This window comes from Lithobates pipiens, unplaced genomic scaffold, assembly GCF_037356315.1.
Source record: "Lithobates pipiens isolate NorthernLeopardFrog02 unplaced genomic scaffold, aLitPip1_a1.2 Scaffold_19, whole genome shotgun sequence".
In the NCBI taxonomy this organism is placed as follows: domain Eukaryota; kingdom Metazoa; phylum Chordata; class Amphibia; order Anura; family Ranidae; genus Lithobates; species Lithobates pipiens.
The window spans coordinates 362082857-362101005 of record NW_027507764.1 but is presented as its reverse complement, the minus strand read 5'-3'; the positions used below and the strand labels follow the sequence as shown (position 1 = coordinate 362101005).

Here is an 18149-nt window from a genome sequence, read left to right as displayed (position 1 = left end):
GTGGCTTCCTGACACAAGCCTATTCCAGTCTTCAGCACAGTCTGCTGTCTCCAGTCTGCTGATTCCCAGCCGCAGCATGATCCGGAACTCCAGAACTACTTCCCAGCTGTTGATCCTGCCAGGCACTCGTGCTACCCTGTACTCGCGCACCTCCTGTTCACTCTATCAGGGGCCATGAGTCAGGGGCGTAAGAGAGGCCTTCCTCTGCATATTGGGCTCATCTACTAGGTATGTGACACAGGGTGTCCTTACTGGACACTGAGGCAGTATCATTGGACAGAAAGAAGTCCGACTCAGCCAAAAGGTCAATACAGGCCACACAATAACAAGCCGAAAAAAAAAATCTGAGTGAGTGAAAGAGTGAATGTTGAGCAAATTGTGGATGCTGTATGTCTATTTTTTTAGCACTGATCTTTTCTGTGCAGTCTTGTATCTATATTTTGGGCCTTCTATCCTCTTATATCCATAAGCCTCTTTTCCCTGTCTTTAGACCATGGGTGCTCAACTGGCGGCCCTACAGCTGTTGCAAAACTACAAGTCCCATGAGGTATTGCAAGGCTGACAGTTACAAGCATGACTCCCAAAAACAAAGGCATGATGGGACTTCATGTTCTGTAATAGCTGGAGGGCCACAGGTTGAGCACCCATGCTTTAGACCAAACTACAGCCCTCCAGCTGTTGCAGAACTACACATCCCATGAAGCATTGTAAAACTCTGACAATCACAGACATGACTAGGCATGATGAGAATTGTAGTTCCTGAACAACTGGAGGGCCATAGTTTGGAGACCCCTGCTTTAGACGGTCTTTAGTAACACTCTAAAAATTGTACATAATTATAAACGCTATGACATAATATAATAAAGCAGTGGTGGACACATCTCCACTAAATGCATGACTTTTATATGAATTTGTTTCAAATGTAGTAGTTAACTTTTTAATAACTACACATACTACTAAGGCAAACATCTAACACTTATATGGTGTGAAATGCAAATAGCTTGTTTACAGTGGGATAATACTCTTTAATTGGTATTCACAGAGGAGCAAACGCCAGTTCTGTTTGCCCATATTCTTTAGGTTCTCAGCCACCTGTATCCATTGATAATATAGAGAAATAACCATGCTTGCAACTTTAAACAATAAGCAGCTACAAAAAATATAAAATTGCTTACCAGCCACCAATCTAAAATAAATAATTTTAACATTATCTGGCAATATTGCCTTTAAAATGCTGATGATTATCAAAAATATATAAAAAGAGCACTAATACAACAATGGCATGAAAACCACCATAAGTTTGATAAGGTAAATAAAAAAAGATCTAGTCAGCCTTGGATCCTAAAATGCACCAAGGATCACCCTTTGTCTTCCAACCAGACTGGAAATAGTAAGGGTTTAATTTTCTCCCAATTTTTTTTCCAGAGATGTTTGTCATACTAAATGTGTGTCCTAAATGGGACATAACCATATAACAGAAAATACAATCTTTCAACTGCTATAAAACAAAGTATTAACAAAACTCAAGAAGCAGCCACAATTTAGCATGCAGTTGGAAAATTATCAATTGTGTAAAAATTAAACACACTAACATACAAATAGGGGAACCTGTGTTATTCCAAATCCAAAGGGTCTATGTTTTTTTTTTTTTTAGATATCTTGAACTTCGTCATGCCCTTAATAGTCCACAGAAACTTACAGACCTACAGTAAAATTACATAAAGTGGAACTGATTTCACATATAGCTCACTTATTTAACTTATAGCACACCCCTTTTATAAAGGGTCTTATTTCTAAAATACATACTTCTATGCTTGCCAAATTGAATGACCCATTATTATTACTTAAGAAAAATGGACATTGGACTTAGAGATGAGCAGTGCTCGAAGCATTGCAAAGAGTATCTCAGATGTCGACCACTCATTCCTTAGAGTGATTGTAAAATCTTTTTTTTTTTTTTCCAAAAATAACAAACATGTTATACTTACCTGCTCTGTTGCAGTGGATTTGCACATGGCAGTCCCAATCCTCCTCTTCTCGAGTCCCCTTCAGCTCTCCTTGCCCCTCACTCCTGTTGAGTGCCCCCACAGCAAGCAGCTTGCTACGGGGGCACCTGAGCTGAGTCACAGCTTCCTGTGGCCATTCTGACACGGAGCCCCGGTTTGGCCCCGTCTCTCTTCCCTGATTGACTAACTGACTTTGATTAACAGCAGCTGGAGCCAATGGTACTGCGGCTGTGTCTCCGCCAATCAGGAGGAGAGTCCCTTAGCCTGGATGGCTAAGGGACTTGTGGACATTGCTCGATAGAGTTGGGGCTCAGGTAAGTATTAGGGGAGCTGAGGGGGGGTTCTGCTGCACACAGAATGTTTTTTTGTCTTAATGCTTAGAATGCATTAAGATGCAAAACCTTCTGAAATTACAACCACAACAGTGGTTGAACACAGTATTACAAGAACACTGTATTTTCTATATTCTAAACCACCCACCACTTGCCTCTGGATAGATAGCGTGAATTCTATCCTACAATTATAAAGTTACAGCAATTCTGGGGTGGATGGCTTCATAGCCCTATTCTTGCACCACCTGTCTTAGTAATGATCAAACTATTAGGGAATTAACCTTTTGCTGCCACCTCTATGGCCCTTTTGCAACTGTGTGAATGAGGCCTAAAACACTGGGGGAAAAAAAATTGCAAAAACAGTCTGGCCACCTACCATTAAAAGTAGAGCGCATGATCTGACAGCGTAAAGGCTAAAGACCCCTAGATGGATAGCTGAACTGACTCCCTAATCTTTCTTTATTGTTTTTTACTGGTAAATGTGTGGTGAAATAATGAGAACTCAGGTCATGACTACTTAATATACATCAAAAGCATCCTTTATTGCTTGTTTTTCTTTTTTTTTTTCACGGGTTTTAACACTTTCCTCATATAACTTCATGATACTAACACGATGTATGCTGGTTGTGTTTAACGCTTTTGTAAGATTTTCCATAATTAGCAGAATAAAGGCTGAACGTCAGTTCCCCAGATATTGTAGGCCACGCTGTTTTTGTTTCTGTTGTACCTAATGTCTGCTGTCCGTCTCTTTTTCTATAACCACGTATTCCAGACATTGAAGAATGCTTTTCTTCAATTATCATATCTTGTTAAAAAAAAAAAAGGTTTCATCATATTTAAACTAGAATATGGCAGACTTTATGTGCCACAAAAGCACTGTCATGTTCTCCAATATTAAATGCAATTACACATATTTTTGGAAGTACTCATAAGAATGATAACGCAAGAAAAACAAGTAACCATACAAAATGATGGGGTGAGTGAAGACAGTGTTTATGGTGGAGTCACTATTAGCCCCTGTACACACGGTCGGACATTCCAATGGAAAATGTCCGATCGGACCGTGTTGTCGGATAATCTGACTGTGTGTGGGCTCCATCGGACTATTTCCGTCGGGAATGTCCGACCAACAAAGTTTGAGAGCTGGATATAAAAATTTTCCGACAACATGATCTGATCGGACTTTGTCCGATCGTTTGTAGAGAATTCCGATCGGACAAAGTGCCACGCATGCTCAGATCAAATTACGAGACCAAAGCTATTGGCTACTAGCCTGAACGTAGTCCCGTCATAACAAACTAACGTCATCACGTTCCGAACGATTGGATTTTGTCCGACCGTGTGTATGCAACACCAGTTTTGGACAAAATACGTCCGAAAAAATCAGACGGATTTTGTGGTCGGAATGTCCGACCGTGTGTGTACAATGGCTTAGAGTGAATCTGTTGCTTTGCTCTGCATGGCCAAAGCACAGATTTTCTTAATGATTTTGGTATAGGACCACATTTTATTTAGTTATGTCCATCCCTGTGACAACCAGTAGCCATGATATTTTTCCTGTACTTATAGTATGAAACAGCTCTCTTTTAACCAGTTGAGATCCGCGCTATAGCCAAATGACGGCTACAGCGCGGATCTCCTTTTCCGGGACGACGTCTATTGACGTCGTCCCGTGCACGAGAGGCCTGCGCGCCCCCTGAGGGGCGCGCGCAGCGCGCTCTGTGATCGGCGAGTCTATGAGACTCGCCTGATCACAGATCCGAGCAAGGGGTCGATCCCGACCCCTTACCACATGATCAGCTGTCAGCCAATGACAGCTGATCATGTGATACAACGGAGCCGGTAATCGGCTATTATTCCTCCTCGAGCTGTCAGCGCGAGGAGAAAAAAAAAGAGCCGATCACCGGACATCAGTCCCGATCACGGCCAGCCCTGCCAGTGCCCACCTGCCCCCTGCCAGTGCCCACCTACCCCCTGCCAGTGCCACCTCAATAAAAAATAAGTTCCCCCCGTCAGTGCCTCCCAGCAGTGCCCATAGTGCCACCCAGCAGTGCCCACAGTGCCACCCAGCAGTGGTACCTATCAGTGCCCCTTAGTGCCACCCATCCGTGCCATCTTATCTGTGCCCATCTTTGATCATCAGTGCCGCCTTATCTGTGCCCATCGGTGCCGCCTTATCTGTGCTTATTAGTGCCGCCTTAACTATGCCTATCAGTGCCCACCAGTGCAGCCTATCAGTGCCCACCAGTGCAGCCTATCAGTGCCCACCAATGCAGCCTATCAGTGCCCACCAGTGCAGCCTATCAGTGCTGCCTCATCAGCGCACTTCAATGAAGGAGAAAAATGACCTGTTTGCAAAATTTTATAACAAACTATTAAACATGATTTTTTTTTGCATCTTTTTTTGTTTGTTTAGCAAAAAATAAAACTCCGAGCTGTAATTAAATACCACCAAAAGAAAGCTCTATTTCTGGGAAAAAAATGATAAAAATTTCATTTGGGTACAGTGTTGTATGCCCGCGCAATTGTCATTCAAAGTGCACCAGCGCTGAAAGCTGAAAATTGGTCTGGGCATGAGGGGGGTTTAAGTGCCCAGTAAGCAAGTGGTTAAAGTATGTCTCTTACATAAGGACTTGGCATACTTTTTTGTTCCACCTTGATGATGCATTACATTTACACAATGTAGATAATGCGAGCTTTAAATACATTTAAAGTCTTTTGTGTCTCATGGTAATTACTAATCATTAAAAATCATATCTATACTCTAGCAAGTGCTATTTTACTGTGACATAGATGCCAGGTTTACAGTGCCACATATGGACACTTAAGGCAACAAATACTAAACAATACAGATGGCATCTCCTGACCTAAATATGTCACATTTCAGAAAATCATGCACATTTTATATATGTGAAAATGCTAGGTTGTTCCTTTTTGTTTACTGTTGTTGACAAGCTTTTCCCCAGAAATTACTCTTAATAAATGCGTACTGTATGTCAGAATAATTGCAAAATCCTATATCAACCCATGAAGTGCTTGAGTGTATCTGCTCCTGTTCTGTTGGGTACTTTAACAAAATTTACTTTAGAATAAGATTACAACATAGTTTTAATATTTTGTAAGCATAAAACAAGCTTTAAAATACTAATATAGTAGCTTATTTGAAAATTCCATAAAAGATGTAGCAGTGAATTATGTTACTAAACAAACACTTAGAATTTAGTTTATTACAACTCAGTGTGAATACACTAATACAGGTTTATTTCTGATTATTTGTCATGAGTTATGGCACACTCATTATTTTGTTTTTGTCTGTGTTGCCTGTTCCAGAGTATTGAATACAGCTTTTCATATTTTAGTTATTATGTGCTAGAACATGTTGTAAGTTTTATTTAAATGTTATTTTGTATTTTGCAGGGATGTGCTATTTCGGCAGAGCCTTTCTAAGCTCAGGGAGCAGATTGTCAAGGCCAACACTTTAGTGAGAGAATCTAACTTTTTAGCAGAAGAAATGGGCAAAAACACAGACTATCAGGTCACGCTTCAAATCCCAGCAGTCAATCTCAGTGCCAACCGAAAGGTAAGTTGACTAAGTCCTAGTACCCTTGAAACCTCTGAACGGTCTGTTGTTGTTTGGTGTATGCCATAATTTGTTACTCAGTGGTAAATTATTACATTCTGCAGCTTGCCTATGTTTGATGTATATTTACTTCCTTATTTTGTTTTTGCTTTTTTATCTGACTAATCTCTGACCGTAAGATGGCTGTACATGGCTTCAATTTCGTCTGATTCCTATGGTTTGGACAACATTTGCGCTATGGGTGGCTCTACCGACACAACATGGCCTAAAGCTTCAATTGAGAAAATTAAGGAGCCAGGTGGGAAAAAGTTGGTTGAACAGTGACTGCAGCAATCAGCTGCGGTAATTGTTTTGGTATTTTGACAACAATGTGTGTCTGCTGTCAAAATACAACAGCCAGCGGCAAGCTGAACAAAAAAAATCTTTATATGTATGGCCAGCTGTAAAAGCATAAAGGTGAGAGACTACCCAACATCTGACTGATGCTGTCATGTTCAGTGCTTGATCTCATACTGATAACTGAAGTCAAATAGCTGGCAGTTTAGTAAAGGTGGCCATCAGGGGCAGACTGACAACTCATGAGGCCCCCGGGCAATAGGAAATTATGGGGCCCCCAGGCAATCAGAGATTATGGGGCCACACAGTAGACACAAACACACATACACAGTATAAAATCACACAGTATACACAGACATGTTACTATTGGCTGAGAAGGTACTGGAGAGGTGGGGCAGCTATAATGTCAGGATTTTTAGACGAAAAGGATGTCGGTAAGGGATATTTCAGAGACAGATGTAAAAAAAACACACATTTTTACATACTGTCCCTGGTTTTACTGAGGCTGGCAACCCTGATTGGGCCCCCTAGTGGCATGGGGCCCTCAGGCAGTGCCCGAGTGGCCCAATGGTCAGTCCGCCCCTGGTGGCCATAAACATTAGACGTCAGTTCCCAACCTGTCTCTTTAGGGATTGGAAAGATGGTCTACTGTCTTTGGGTCACCAGCTTGCACCGGCAGTGTGAGCATGTCAAGGGGAGAATCAAATAAGTTGTAAAACCTTCCCCAATTGCTGTTGTTTTCCCCCCAATAAGCCAGCACCAAAGGTTTCTGTAGCTCACCTCCCATGCCTTGTTCCATATCCTATATACAAACATTGCTTGATATGACAGTTCATGTGTAAGGACCCAGTAGCAAGTGTGCCTGTACGTGCAATTATGCTCTAGGTTATAAAGTAGCAGCTTTAACTATTAAACCTCAAGTGACTTCGGGAACCTGACTCTCAGAGCCAACATTAATAAAGATAAAATCAAATATAAATCTTTCATGATTTCATTTGAACATTTATAATAATTTAGAAATTAAAATTTTGAGTCATACATAAGCCCAATTGTGACTGGTTTTCTTTCAAAACTATCTTAAGTTACAGAGTTGTATGGATATTGATAAAAACACCAGATTTTTGTTACAATTAAAACCACTCATATACCTTCTATATTAAATTTACACTTCTTAGAGAAACGTGTCAGCCTTTTTCTTTGATCTTTTTAACTGAGAACAGGTTGATTTTTACTTTTATCCTGTAGTCCTCTGTGGAACCAGCTGCTTTCAGACCATGTTTTTTTGTCCATCTGTTTTAAATGTACTAGCATAAAGATCTATTAACAGAGGTTTTTGGAAAACTAGAAATCGCCCTCCCCTTTCCCTACCAGTGACCCACAATCACACATTTTACCTGTAGTGTAAGGTCACATCTGGTATTAAGAAAGCTCCCAACATTATAATTATTAATTGACTTTTTTTGTCTTTTAGTCGGTCATGCCATTTGCAGGACCGGAAAATATTACTAGAAGTTTACTATTAGGCTTCTACTATTTAAGAAGAGTAATTTCTGAATACTTCTTAATAGAAAATGTTTAAAGGACACATAACATGATGGTCTTGGTGGTAAAATAGAAAAGGATAACGAATGCCTATTTTAGTTAGTAAAGCTGTATGGTTTTACATTTTCAATTAATCATCAGTTGCACCATAAAAATGGATTTCAAGCGATAACTTGTGCAAATGTAACCACTTAAGGAATGCCCACAGCATATATACTGTGGCCCTATTGCACAAAATGATGTACCCATATACATCATTTCGTGCACGAGACACTGCGAGTGCGTGCGAGTCTGGCGGCCGCAAAGTCCATTGGCCACCCGCAATCACTCCTCAGAGAGGCAGAACGGGCATCTGCCTATGTAAACAAAACATATCCCCATTCTGACAGGGAAGTACAGAGAGATCGTCTGTTCCTAGTGATCAGGAACAGCAATCTCTCTGTACTCTCAGTCAGTCCACTTCCCCCACAGTTAGAAACACCTCCCTAGGATGCACTTAACCCCTTGATCGCCCCCTAGTGTTAACCCCTTTACTGCCAGTGTCATTTATACAGCGATCAGTGTATATTGTTAGCTCTGATCACTGTAATATTGTCACTGGTCCCAAAAAAGTGTCAAAAGTGTCGGTCTATTTTGTAGACACTATATAACTTTTGTGCAAACCAATCAATATGCACTCATTGCGATTTTATAAAAAAAATGTATATAACCAAAAAATGTAGGATAACATATACATGTGAGGTAACTATATATAAATAACTCCTAAACCCAATAGGATTAGCAGTGAAACAACCTACTCGATGACAGCATGCATAATATATGTTATGCTGCTCAATAGGTAAAAATAAGTAAAAATTATTTAGTGAAAAATATTTTGTGAAGAAGCAAAAAAATGACAGTCTATATGTGAACAAATGATTAAAATGTCCAACGGGAGCAAGTGGTAAACCGACTAGATTCAAATATTCCGTTGGCTCAAACCGTAAAAGCCTTCAACCATCAGCCAGGATTTTTCATAGAAAAAAGTAGGTACTCTTACCAAAAGTGGTAGACACAGAATACCATACAGCAAATGTGTCATACAAGCTTGTAAAGGCTCCACACGTCACAAGGAACTCGTACACGCTGGATCGTGGGTCACATTCACAACAGCCGATGTCCTATCTGTTATCTAACTTCTGGATCGGTTCACCGAACTCCATAGGCCTCAACGAACTTCCAGCTGTGTCCCAAAGGTTCTAATCCAAAGTAGCTCCAAAGGGGCTCACCATATAAAGGAAAGCATGAACACAATGCCTTGCATAGTGAAGTTCCACCATTGAAGGTTTATTTATAAAAAATAATTAAATTACATAAAAATCGAAATAAAAAAAATCACGTGATCAGATAATTAAAATATAAATGAAAAGCAATATGGGGAGCAGGAAACGCTAGCCCTACGCGTTTCGACCGCAAAGTCGTCTACTGGATATTACCAAAAATATGTAGAAGAATACATATTGGCCTAAATTGATGAAAACATTTGTTTTTTTTTTTACATTTTTTTATTGGATATGTATTATAGCAAAAAGTAAAATATATTGTTTTTCTCTTTCAAAATTGTTATAGTGCAAAAAATAAAAACTGCAGAGGTGATCAAATACCACCAAAAGAAAGCTCTATTTGTGGGGAAAAAAGGACATCAATTTTATTTGGGTACAACGTTGCATGACCATACAATTGTCAGTTAAAATAAGGCAGTGCAGTATCGCAAAAAAATGGCCTGGTCATTAAGAGGGTAATTCGTTCCGGGGCTGAAGTGGTTAAGGAGGTTGACTAAATAATGAATGGAAACCCTATATCTAGCTGCAGGAGTTCTGCAAAACATAGAGTTGGATAAAAGGATAAATGCATGTGAAATTGGTGTTCTTTGTTAAAAATGCAAATATTAAAATGTTGGTACTTGTTAACTAGTTCAGACAATATCAAAATACTGTACATACATTTTAATGGAAAATCTATATCTTTCTAGAGAGGAGCAATAGTGAGTGAGCCAGCTATTCAAGTGAGGAGAAAATGTAAAGGTACCCAAGTGTGGAGCATTGAGAAGCTGGAAAACAAGCTCATTGACATGAGAGAAGCTTACCAGGAATGGAAAGAAAGCCCACTCCAGGTACAATAGTTTATTTAGGTCTGCAGCCCTCACTTGAATCATCCTATTGTGTTGTCTTCTTGTTTTTTGTCACTGCTTTACCCACTGTTGGCCCACTCTACCTTAATATGTTACTTTGAATTGTAAACATACTCATGCAGTAAAATATATTTCACAAGTCAAGTGTATTACGTCTTACATCATAACTTTACATAGTGTACGTATTTTTTATACAGGGCTGGAAAGATTATTGGAAGCACCATCAACAAAAAAGGACTATATACTGTATCTCAGAAATAAACTTGGCTGTAGAGATGGGTCATTTTAGGTTGATTCCCATTAGGAAGTGTGTATCAGCTGTAAAGGAGGGATTCTAATTACGGTACCACTGTGAAATTTGACTTGTTTTTGCTAAACAAAAAGCCCAAATAATCAGTGCCTGTATTTCTGGGTGTATTGTTCCAAAATATTGATATGATTTATGATGATGTCAGTAGCAACAGTCTCAAAATGAATGACTGCATAATTCAAACATGAGCAAACTGTCTTGACAAAAAGTAACAATAAAAAATAAAAATAAAAAGGAAGTACTAGGATACTATGGGGGTTATTTACTAAAGGCAAATCCACTTTGCATTGAAAGTGCACTTGGAAGTAAAGTCGCTTTAGATCCATGGGAGATATGCAAGGAAAATGATAAAACAGCATTTTAGCTTGCACATGATTGGATGATAAAATCAGCAGAGCTTCCCCTCATTTCAGATCTACCCCTTAGATTTAGAGAGACTGCACTTCCAAGTGCACTTGCAGTGAAAAGTGGATTTTCCTTTCGTAAATAACCCCCTATCTGTGTATGTATGTGTATTTTTATATACAGTAAATCCTTAAAGTATTCACAGCGCTTCACCTTTTTGTCACTTTGTTATGTTACAGCCTTATTCCAAAATGGATTACATTCATTATTTTCCTCAAAATTCTACAAACAATACCCCATAATGACAACGTGAAAGAAGTTTGTTTGAAAATGTGCAAATTTATTAAAAATAAAAAACGAAAAAAAATCACATTTACAGTATCTCACAAGTGATTACACCCCTCCCATTTTTGTAAATATTTTATTATATCTTTTCATGTGACAACACTGAAGAAATGACACTTTGCTACAATGTAAAGTAGTGAGTGTACAGCTTGTATAACAGTGTAAATTTGCTGTGCCCTCAAAATAACTCAACACACAGCCATTAATGTCTAAACCGCTGGCAACAAAAGTGAGTACACCCCTAAGTGAAAATGTCCAAATTGGGCCCAATTAGCCATTTTCCCTCCCCGATGTCATGTGACTCGTTAGTGTTACAAGGTCTCAGGTGTGAATGGGGAGCAGGTGTGTTAAATTTGGTGTTATCGTTCTCACTCTCACATCCCGATACTTTTGACAATATAATAAATATATATACACACACATACATAATAATACATAATCAGCTTTCTGATTCCTGTAGTTTTTGGGATGTCCAAATAAAAAGGATTTTGATCTACAGTGGTGTGCGGCTATTTTTTCTATTTAATTGTGTGCAGAGGTGAGCCAACGCTAGCACCTACTGGATCATTAGGCTTATTGGTCTCACCTGGAGCGGCGGGTGTATCTTTTTCCATATATGTACAATTACATCACTCAAGGGATATTTCTCTTACCCTGCTGCTCCAAAACCTTAATCCCACGTGGACGGTGCGAGCCCTGTGTGCAAACCCCCAAAAGTAGGAAGGCCAAATAGGGCTCTATGTAATATCCTTATATTGACTTGACGGTAATAGGATGGAACGTTACAATAATAACAGCTCTCAGTCACCCTACAGAGGTCACTTTTGTAATGCTTCCTCAGCAGGAATTACTGTACACAGCATATAAAACCAAAAAAAGAAATCTAAAGTTAAAGGGTAAGTTCACCTTTACAGAAAATCTGTAAGGTGAACTTACACTGGACCCCATCCCCCCCAGTCCTATTATACAGAAGTCCCGCAATCACGTGACACATTGGGTTGCCGTTTCACCAGCCCAGGGATTTGAAATCCCAGCCACTTAATCTCCTAAATGTACCTATATGATGCAGATTTATAGAAATGAATCTATAACTGGTCTGGATAATAAAGCAGCTTGATTGGCTCTGCTAGTTAATATCAGCTTGCACATTATATGTATGTATCTAAATGCAGTATCACTATTCTTTATTTCTGTTTTTTTTTCAGAATAAAAAAATCACATATAAAAAAGGGGATCCGTTTTATGAAGCACAAGAAAACCACAATCTTATTGGAGTAGCTAATGTGTTCCTAGAGTGTCTCTTTTATGATGTTAAACTTCAATACGCAGTGCCTATCATTAGCCAGCAGGGGGAGGTATGAAACATTTTGTATTGTATATTTATTTAACTTCACTGTAGAATAAATTGTATGAATACTTAAAGAACTCTCAAAGGATGAAGGTCTATGGGTGTTATTTATTGGGATTATATTAACTGCTAACATCAACATATGAACTGCATTTCTAGTCTGTTTAGAATGACGTTACTAACAGATTTGTTTGTTGATGATACAATTATCAGACTCTGTAAGAACAGAGAACAAAGTCATCAGCAAAGTTACCAACAGCCTGTCTTCTCTTAGGTCGCAGGACGGCTTCATATTGAGGTGATGCGAGTTACGGGTGTAGTTCCTGAGTGCGTAGTGGGTGATGACTCTTCAGAAAATTCCAGTGAAAGTGGTAGTTTTGAAATTATTGACAACAGTGGTGAAATAATCTACAGGCCCAAAAAGTTGACTTGCCGAGTAAGTGTAATTTCAGTCTCCTAACTATATATTGCTCATAAGGGTAAGTAAACAATTAGGGCAAGGTATTTATTTCCAATAAATATGTATGGAGGTCCAATTTATATAGCACGTCAGTTCTTTCATCAGATCATGACAAGAACCTTGTTAAATAGCTCATGACAGCATAGGTCTAAACAAGTTTGACATAAAAAATTTGTTACAAAGTTGGGCAATTCAAACCTTCAGTGAAACTTTGGATCTTAATGTTTTGACACAGAGATACAAGCATCTGAATTTATATGGAAAAAATCAACTTTTCTAAAATGGTTAAGCCCCACATCATCTGCCTCCCAAGCCTCTTTCTTAGGCCTTTATAGGTAATAGGCACATTCAATAACCAATAGAGAGGCACAGGATTGTTTCGGATATTGGCTGTCAGCATCTTCAAATCTATTGATCATTCTACCATGCAGTTTTACTGAAAGTAATATCTTCTTATATATACTCAGTTTGATTTGCCTGATTTGTGACAAATTTACATTAGGCTTTATGCTTAATGCTTTTATTTCTTGGTAGCATACCACCAGATCATGGTGAACTTTAGTTTACGTGAAGATACGGTTCGCCCATTGAATGTTGTGCTTATTGCAGTGTGAAAATATTTGGAATGAAAAATACTATTGCAAAGGCTATTATTTATTATTTATAAAGTATCTTTTGGGATTAAAAAAATGTATTAACGTGGATTCTAATAATATTAAAATATATTTAATTTGATCATTCACAGGTAAAGATTAAAGAAGCTACAGGCCTTCCCCTGAACCTATCAAACTTTGTATTCTGTCAGTACACCTTTTGGGATCAGTCAGAACCTACAGTAGCACCACCTATGGTCAATCCTGATATGCCTTCACCAAGAAGTAAAGATGCTCAGTTTACTGTAAAATTTGAACATTCTAAGGTAATTTACCACATCAAATCTTAGTGAAAGTAATACTGTAGCAAGATTATGGACATTCATGTATTTACTTATTTTATTATTCTTAAAAACAAGTCCTCACTGACCCCTGTAGCTACAGGCACTGTGGAGCAAATCATCTTTTGGCTCCAAAAATGCTTGGAAAAAAACGCTGGATGACAAATGCTGATAATAGTGTTTTTGTACCGACTCGTAGTAGCATTTTAGTAGCTTTTAGGAGCATTTGGAACGTTAACATATTTTTTTTGAAAATTATTTTTTATTTTGTTTTATACAATACATGTCATAACAAGCCACACAGTGTGGGCAACAGCCATCCCCACATATACAGTGCACCAGTTCTTCGACCACTCACTCATTTCTAGCCCTTCAAGGCAATCTCCTCTTCGAGTTACTATGCCTACCAAGGATCCTGGGCTGTGTTCTAGTGTGATTAATCTGATGCCGTGTCCATGGATGCCATCCACCCCCCCCCCCCCAACCTTCTCAAATTTGTTCAGAGCCCCTCTGCTCTGCTCAAGTATGTAGCCTTGTAAAATGGTAACGCCTTGTTGACCAATGTTTTCCAAGACTCCAAAGTCGGTGACACAGAGCACTTCCGTGAAAGGATAATGTGCTTTTTAGCATAAAACAGTAACAGGGTAAGAAGAAGCTTTAACATTTTGAAAATATTTTTACAGTACATGAAGAAGAAAAAAAAAACGCATTTAGGAGCATTTAGGATTTTTTGTGCTGTAAAAACGCTCCAAAAAAACTCTACAAAACTTTTTTTCTGCTCCAAGTTAAAACTCAAATAATGCCTAAAGTAGTGTACATGGACACATAGGATAACACTATTTTATTATCTAGAAGCAGAAAAAATGCTAATAACAACAGCTTCTAGGAGCTTAAAAAACACTAGTGTGCTTGGAGCCTTAAAATTCACAGTTGGTTCTCTCAGTAGCCACACTCACAGTAGTAGTTAGTAAATTAGGACCCACCTAATTGGATACAAATTGATTGGATCGTTTAGGTAGATAGTCCTGTTAAAAAGTTTTTGTTAATGTAAAGCCAATTGTACAATCCAATCATAACATGGACGGTGAGATTAAACCCATAAAAACTGCATTCAGCTGCTGTAAAAAAAATAAAATAATTTACAACTGCTTTTTATTTGCAGATCTGAATGGAGCTGCATTATTTTCAGTGGAGGCATTCACACAGATGAGTAAAAAATGCACTTCCTTTAGATCTATAACACAAAATCCAGAAATCTGCATCTAAGGACATGCATATACATGTATACCATTGAAATCATTACACTGGAACTTTTGTTCTTTCCCTTAATGATTACTATATTTTTAGGGCTATGCAAATGAGGCCATAAATGTGCACAAGATATCTTCAAGTAAAAAATGATCTCTGTTATCCTGCACAGGCAGTAATGTCAAAAGTAGTTTTACTGCTCCAAACTTAACCATGGTGTGTTTATTTGTCTGTAGGATTATGTGATTAGCATTACAGAAGAATTTTTGGAGTTTATCTCTGAGGGTGCCCTTGCAATAGAAGTTTGGGGTCACAGATGTGCTGGAAACGGAAAATCTGTGTGGGAGATTGACTCTCTCCATGCTAAATCTCGAACGTTGCGAGACAGGTAGGTTTAGTTATGGATTTTATTTGTTCTAATGATGGAAATGAATTAATTGGCCCAAATATGCTTAAATGAACCTGTGTTCACATCCCCATTAGGTAGATTCCTCCTCTCTAATTTGTCCTGGTAACAAAAGATGATATGAGATCCAACATTTTATAGTTGTCAGCAAAACAAGAGTAAATAATAAATCTTCTAAAGAGGACACCTGTTCCAGTGACACCTGTCAAAGAGGAGATTTTCCCTCGCTTTATGGAGATTTCTTCTCACTTCCCCTTGTGTCTTCAGGACAGAATGTGGAACAAATTCTCCCCGATAGGACTCAGCTAGCGAAAACTAGATTGGCAGGGTTTTTAAGCCAGGTTTATGTTCACATAAGAAATTCTTCTCACCATGTACAAGTCTACAGAATGCAAAAGGAGCTGAACCAGGGAAAATCAAATGCAGATCAACGACACCGTCAGGCTGGGTTCACACCTATGCAAATTGGATGTGGGTTTCCAACTCTCTATGGGGCCAGTTCACACATCTCCTAGTCAATCATAGACACTGTTGCCATGTAGTGATATCGTTTCATTTTTTTTTGGTACCAACATACCTTTTGCAGTTATATATATTTGAAGATAGTGATATATATGACGCAGGCCCAGTAGCGCGGCACGTGAAAGAGGGAGATGTGTTCTGTTGTGCTACATGCATGTGTCAGATGCATTGAGCCAGCGATCCCAGACTTTATTATATTTTTCAGGGCACCCTCTATTCATGTAGATTATTTTTTTATAGGACAATGTGCTATTAATGGCAGTCTTACAGTCAGATAGTCTAGGAGGAGTCTGCCTCATCCAAAGTTTAACAAATTTTTTCCGGGCGGAAAATAGGGTCCCCTGCATAAAAGTTTTGATGTATTTGTCCATGTCAGCTTCTGGAAAAATACCCAGTAGGCACGGTTAGGCGTCTATAGCCTGCGGAGACCCCATGTTGTCATGAAGGTAATCTACCACCTGTTTCCAGAATCCCTGTATGTAGGGGCAGGACCACAGGAGGTGGTAGAATGGGTCTGTTTCTCAGTTACATAATAGGCATATGGAAGGTTGTCCCTGATTAAATTTAGCCATTCATACGGGTGTGAGGTATGTGCGGTGTAGAATAAATATTTGGGTCAGTCTGTCAGATAGTTTGGGTTAGACATCTTTGCATGTGTCCAATGCCTCATTCCAGTCTTTGTCCTCGACGTTCCCTATGTAGCGGGGTCTCTTTAAGAACTATAAAACTACTGTTCCCAGAACCCCGCTGGTTCCCAGGATGCTTTGAGTTATGCCCCAGAGACTTATGGGGGAGGAAATATAAGGAGGGGGAGAGGCCTAGTTCGCTCTCTTTGGACACCCCCCTCTCTTCAAGCAAGAGGAGATCTGTGCTGAACTGCTGAGGCACAAGGCCTGAAGCCTGGGCCTTGTGCTCTTTTCCAAAGAGCTCTCTGCCAGCCTAGTTGCACCTGAGAGACATTTTCTCATTCCTTGCTGCTGTACACCAGAAGAATTGAAGACTCGGAGGTCGGTGGATTCCTGTTCCTAGACGAAAAGGCAGAGAAACCGGACTTGGACTTGTCCGGGTGGTGAGAGCTGTTTAAAGACAGATGCTTTATCTTTATTATTCGTTTGGATTACAAAGTTGTTCTTCAAGTGCACCACCGAAAGATTGCTAGCGAATATTGTTTTACTGGACTTCCATCTAGATCAGTCAGGCCTGACTGCATAGGTAGACAGTGCTGGGTGTTTACCCATGTGGGGAAGTAGCTGAAAAAGGGCAGCGCTAGAGTTGCATAGCAATACTTTATTATGCTGATTACTCTGTTTATCTTTATTACTGGTTACTGCAGGGACCTGATTATGTGTTGCACTCCAAATGTTTGATTCATGTTATTCCTTTTATAAAAACAATAAGTAAAGTCAGTTATATACTTTCAAAGATTGTCTATGAGCTTGAGTTACCCACGCACGCACACACACATATTTAGAGTATAAGTGATTTAATGTGTATTGCTAGATACTAACTGTGCCAGAGTGGGTAGTGCAGATTGCCGGGGGGTTGGCGGAGCTGTGCTCAGGACCCAAACCAAACTTGCGGCCCTCTTAAGTGAGGGTATCGCTATACCTAGATCTCCTTCCCATCGTGTTTTTATATTGTAGGCTATTTTCGTTGATGAGGGAGTATGTAGCATATTGTAGAATATTGATATTAATTTCTGGGGATCTTCACTTTTGACTACGTCCATTATGGGATCATGTGCGGGGTTAGGTAACGATTCTGGGACTTGGAAGTGAATAGCATGTCGGACTTGTAGAAATCAGAAAAACATGCGATTTGGGAGTACAAATTCTAGTTTTAATGCATCAAATGTTTTCAATGTGCCATCAGTGAGTGTGAGAGGTAAAAAAGTAGCCTTAAGCCCCGTACACACGAGAGGACTTATGTCCGACAGACTTCCGAAGGAGTTCTGCCGGAGTTCCGACAGAGTTCTGACGGACTTTTCGACTGATCGGACTTGGCCACACACAATCACACCAAACTCCGACGGATTCGAACGTGATGACGTACGACTGGACTCGAATAAGGAAGTTCATAGCCAGTAGCCAATAGCTGCCCTAGCGTCGGTTTTAGTCCGTCGGAATAGCATACACACGAGCGAATTTTTCGAAGGGACCGGGTCCGGCGGAGTTCCGTCGGAAAAATTTGAAGCATGTTCCATTTTCTAAAGTCCGTCAGACTTTTGCGAATCAAAAGTCCGTTGCAGCCCACACACGATCGAAT

At 39.4% G+C, this 18149-nt stretch overlaps 1 protein-coding gene across 9 annotated transcripts in view; it reads left to right on the top strand.

Moving 5' to 3' along the window:
* KIF13A (kinesin family member 13A) overlaps positions 1-18149 on the top strand; it is a 292610-nt gene that overhangs the window by 229118 nt on the left and 45343 nt on the right. For all 9 annotated transcript variants that reach the window (XM_077492249.1, XM_077492248.1, XM_077492247.1 and 6 more), the window contains 6 exons: positions 5756-5918; positions 9808-9948; positions 12172-12321; positions 12589-12750; positions 13520-13693; positions 15193-15344. In XM_077492249.1, coding sequence (XP_077348375.1) covers positions 5756-5918; positions 9808-9948; positions 12172-12321; positions 12589-12750; positions 13520-13693; positions 15193-15344 — 942 coding nt within the window. The remainder of the gene's footprint in view (positions 1-5755; positions 5919-9807; positions 9949-12171; positions 12322-12588; positions 12751-13519; positions 13694-15192; positions 15345-18149) is intronic.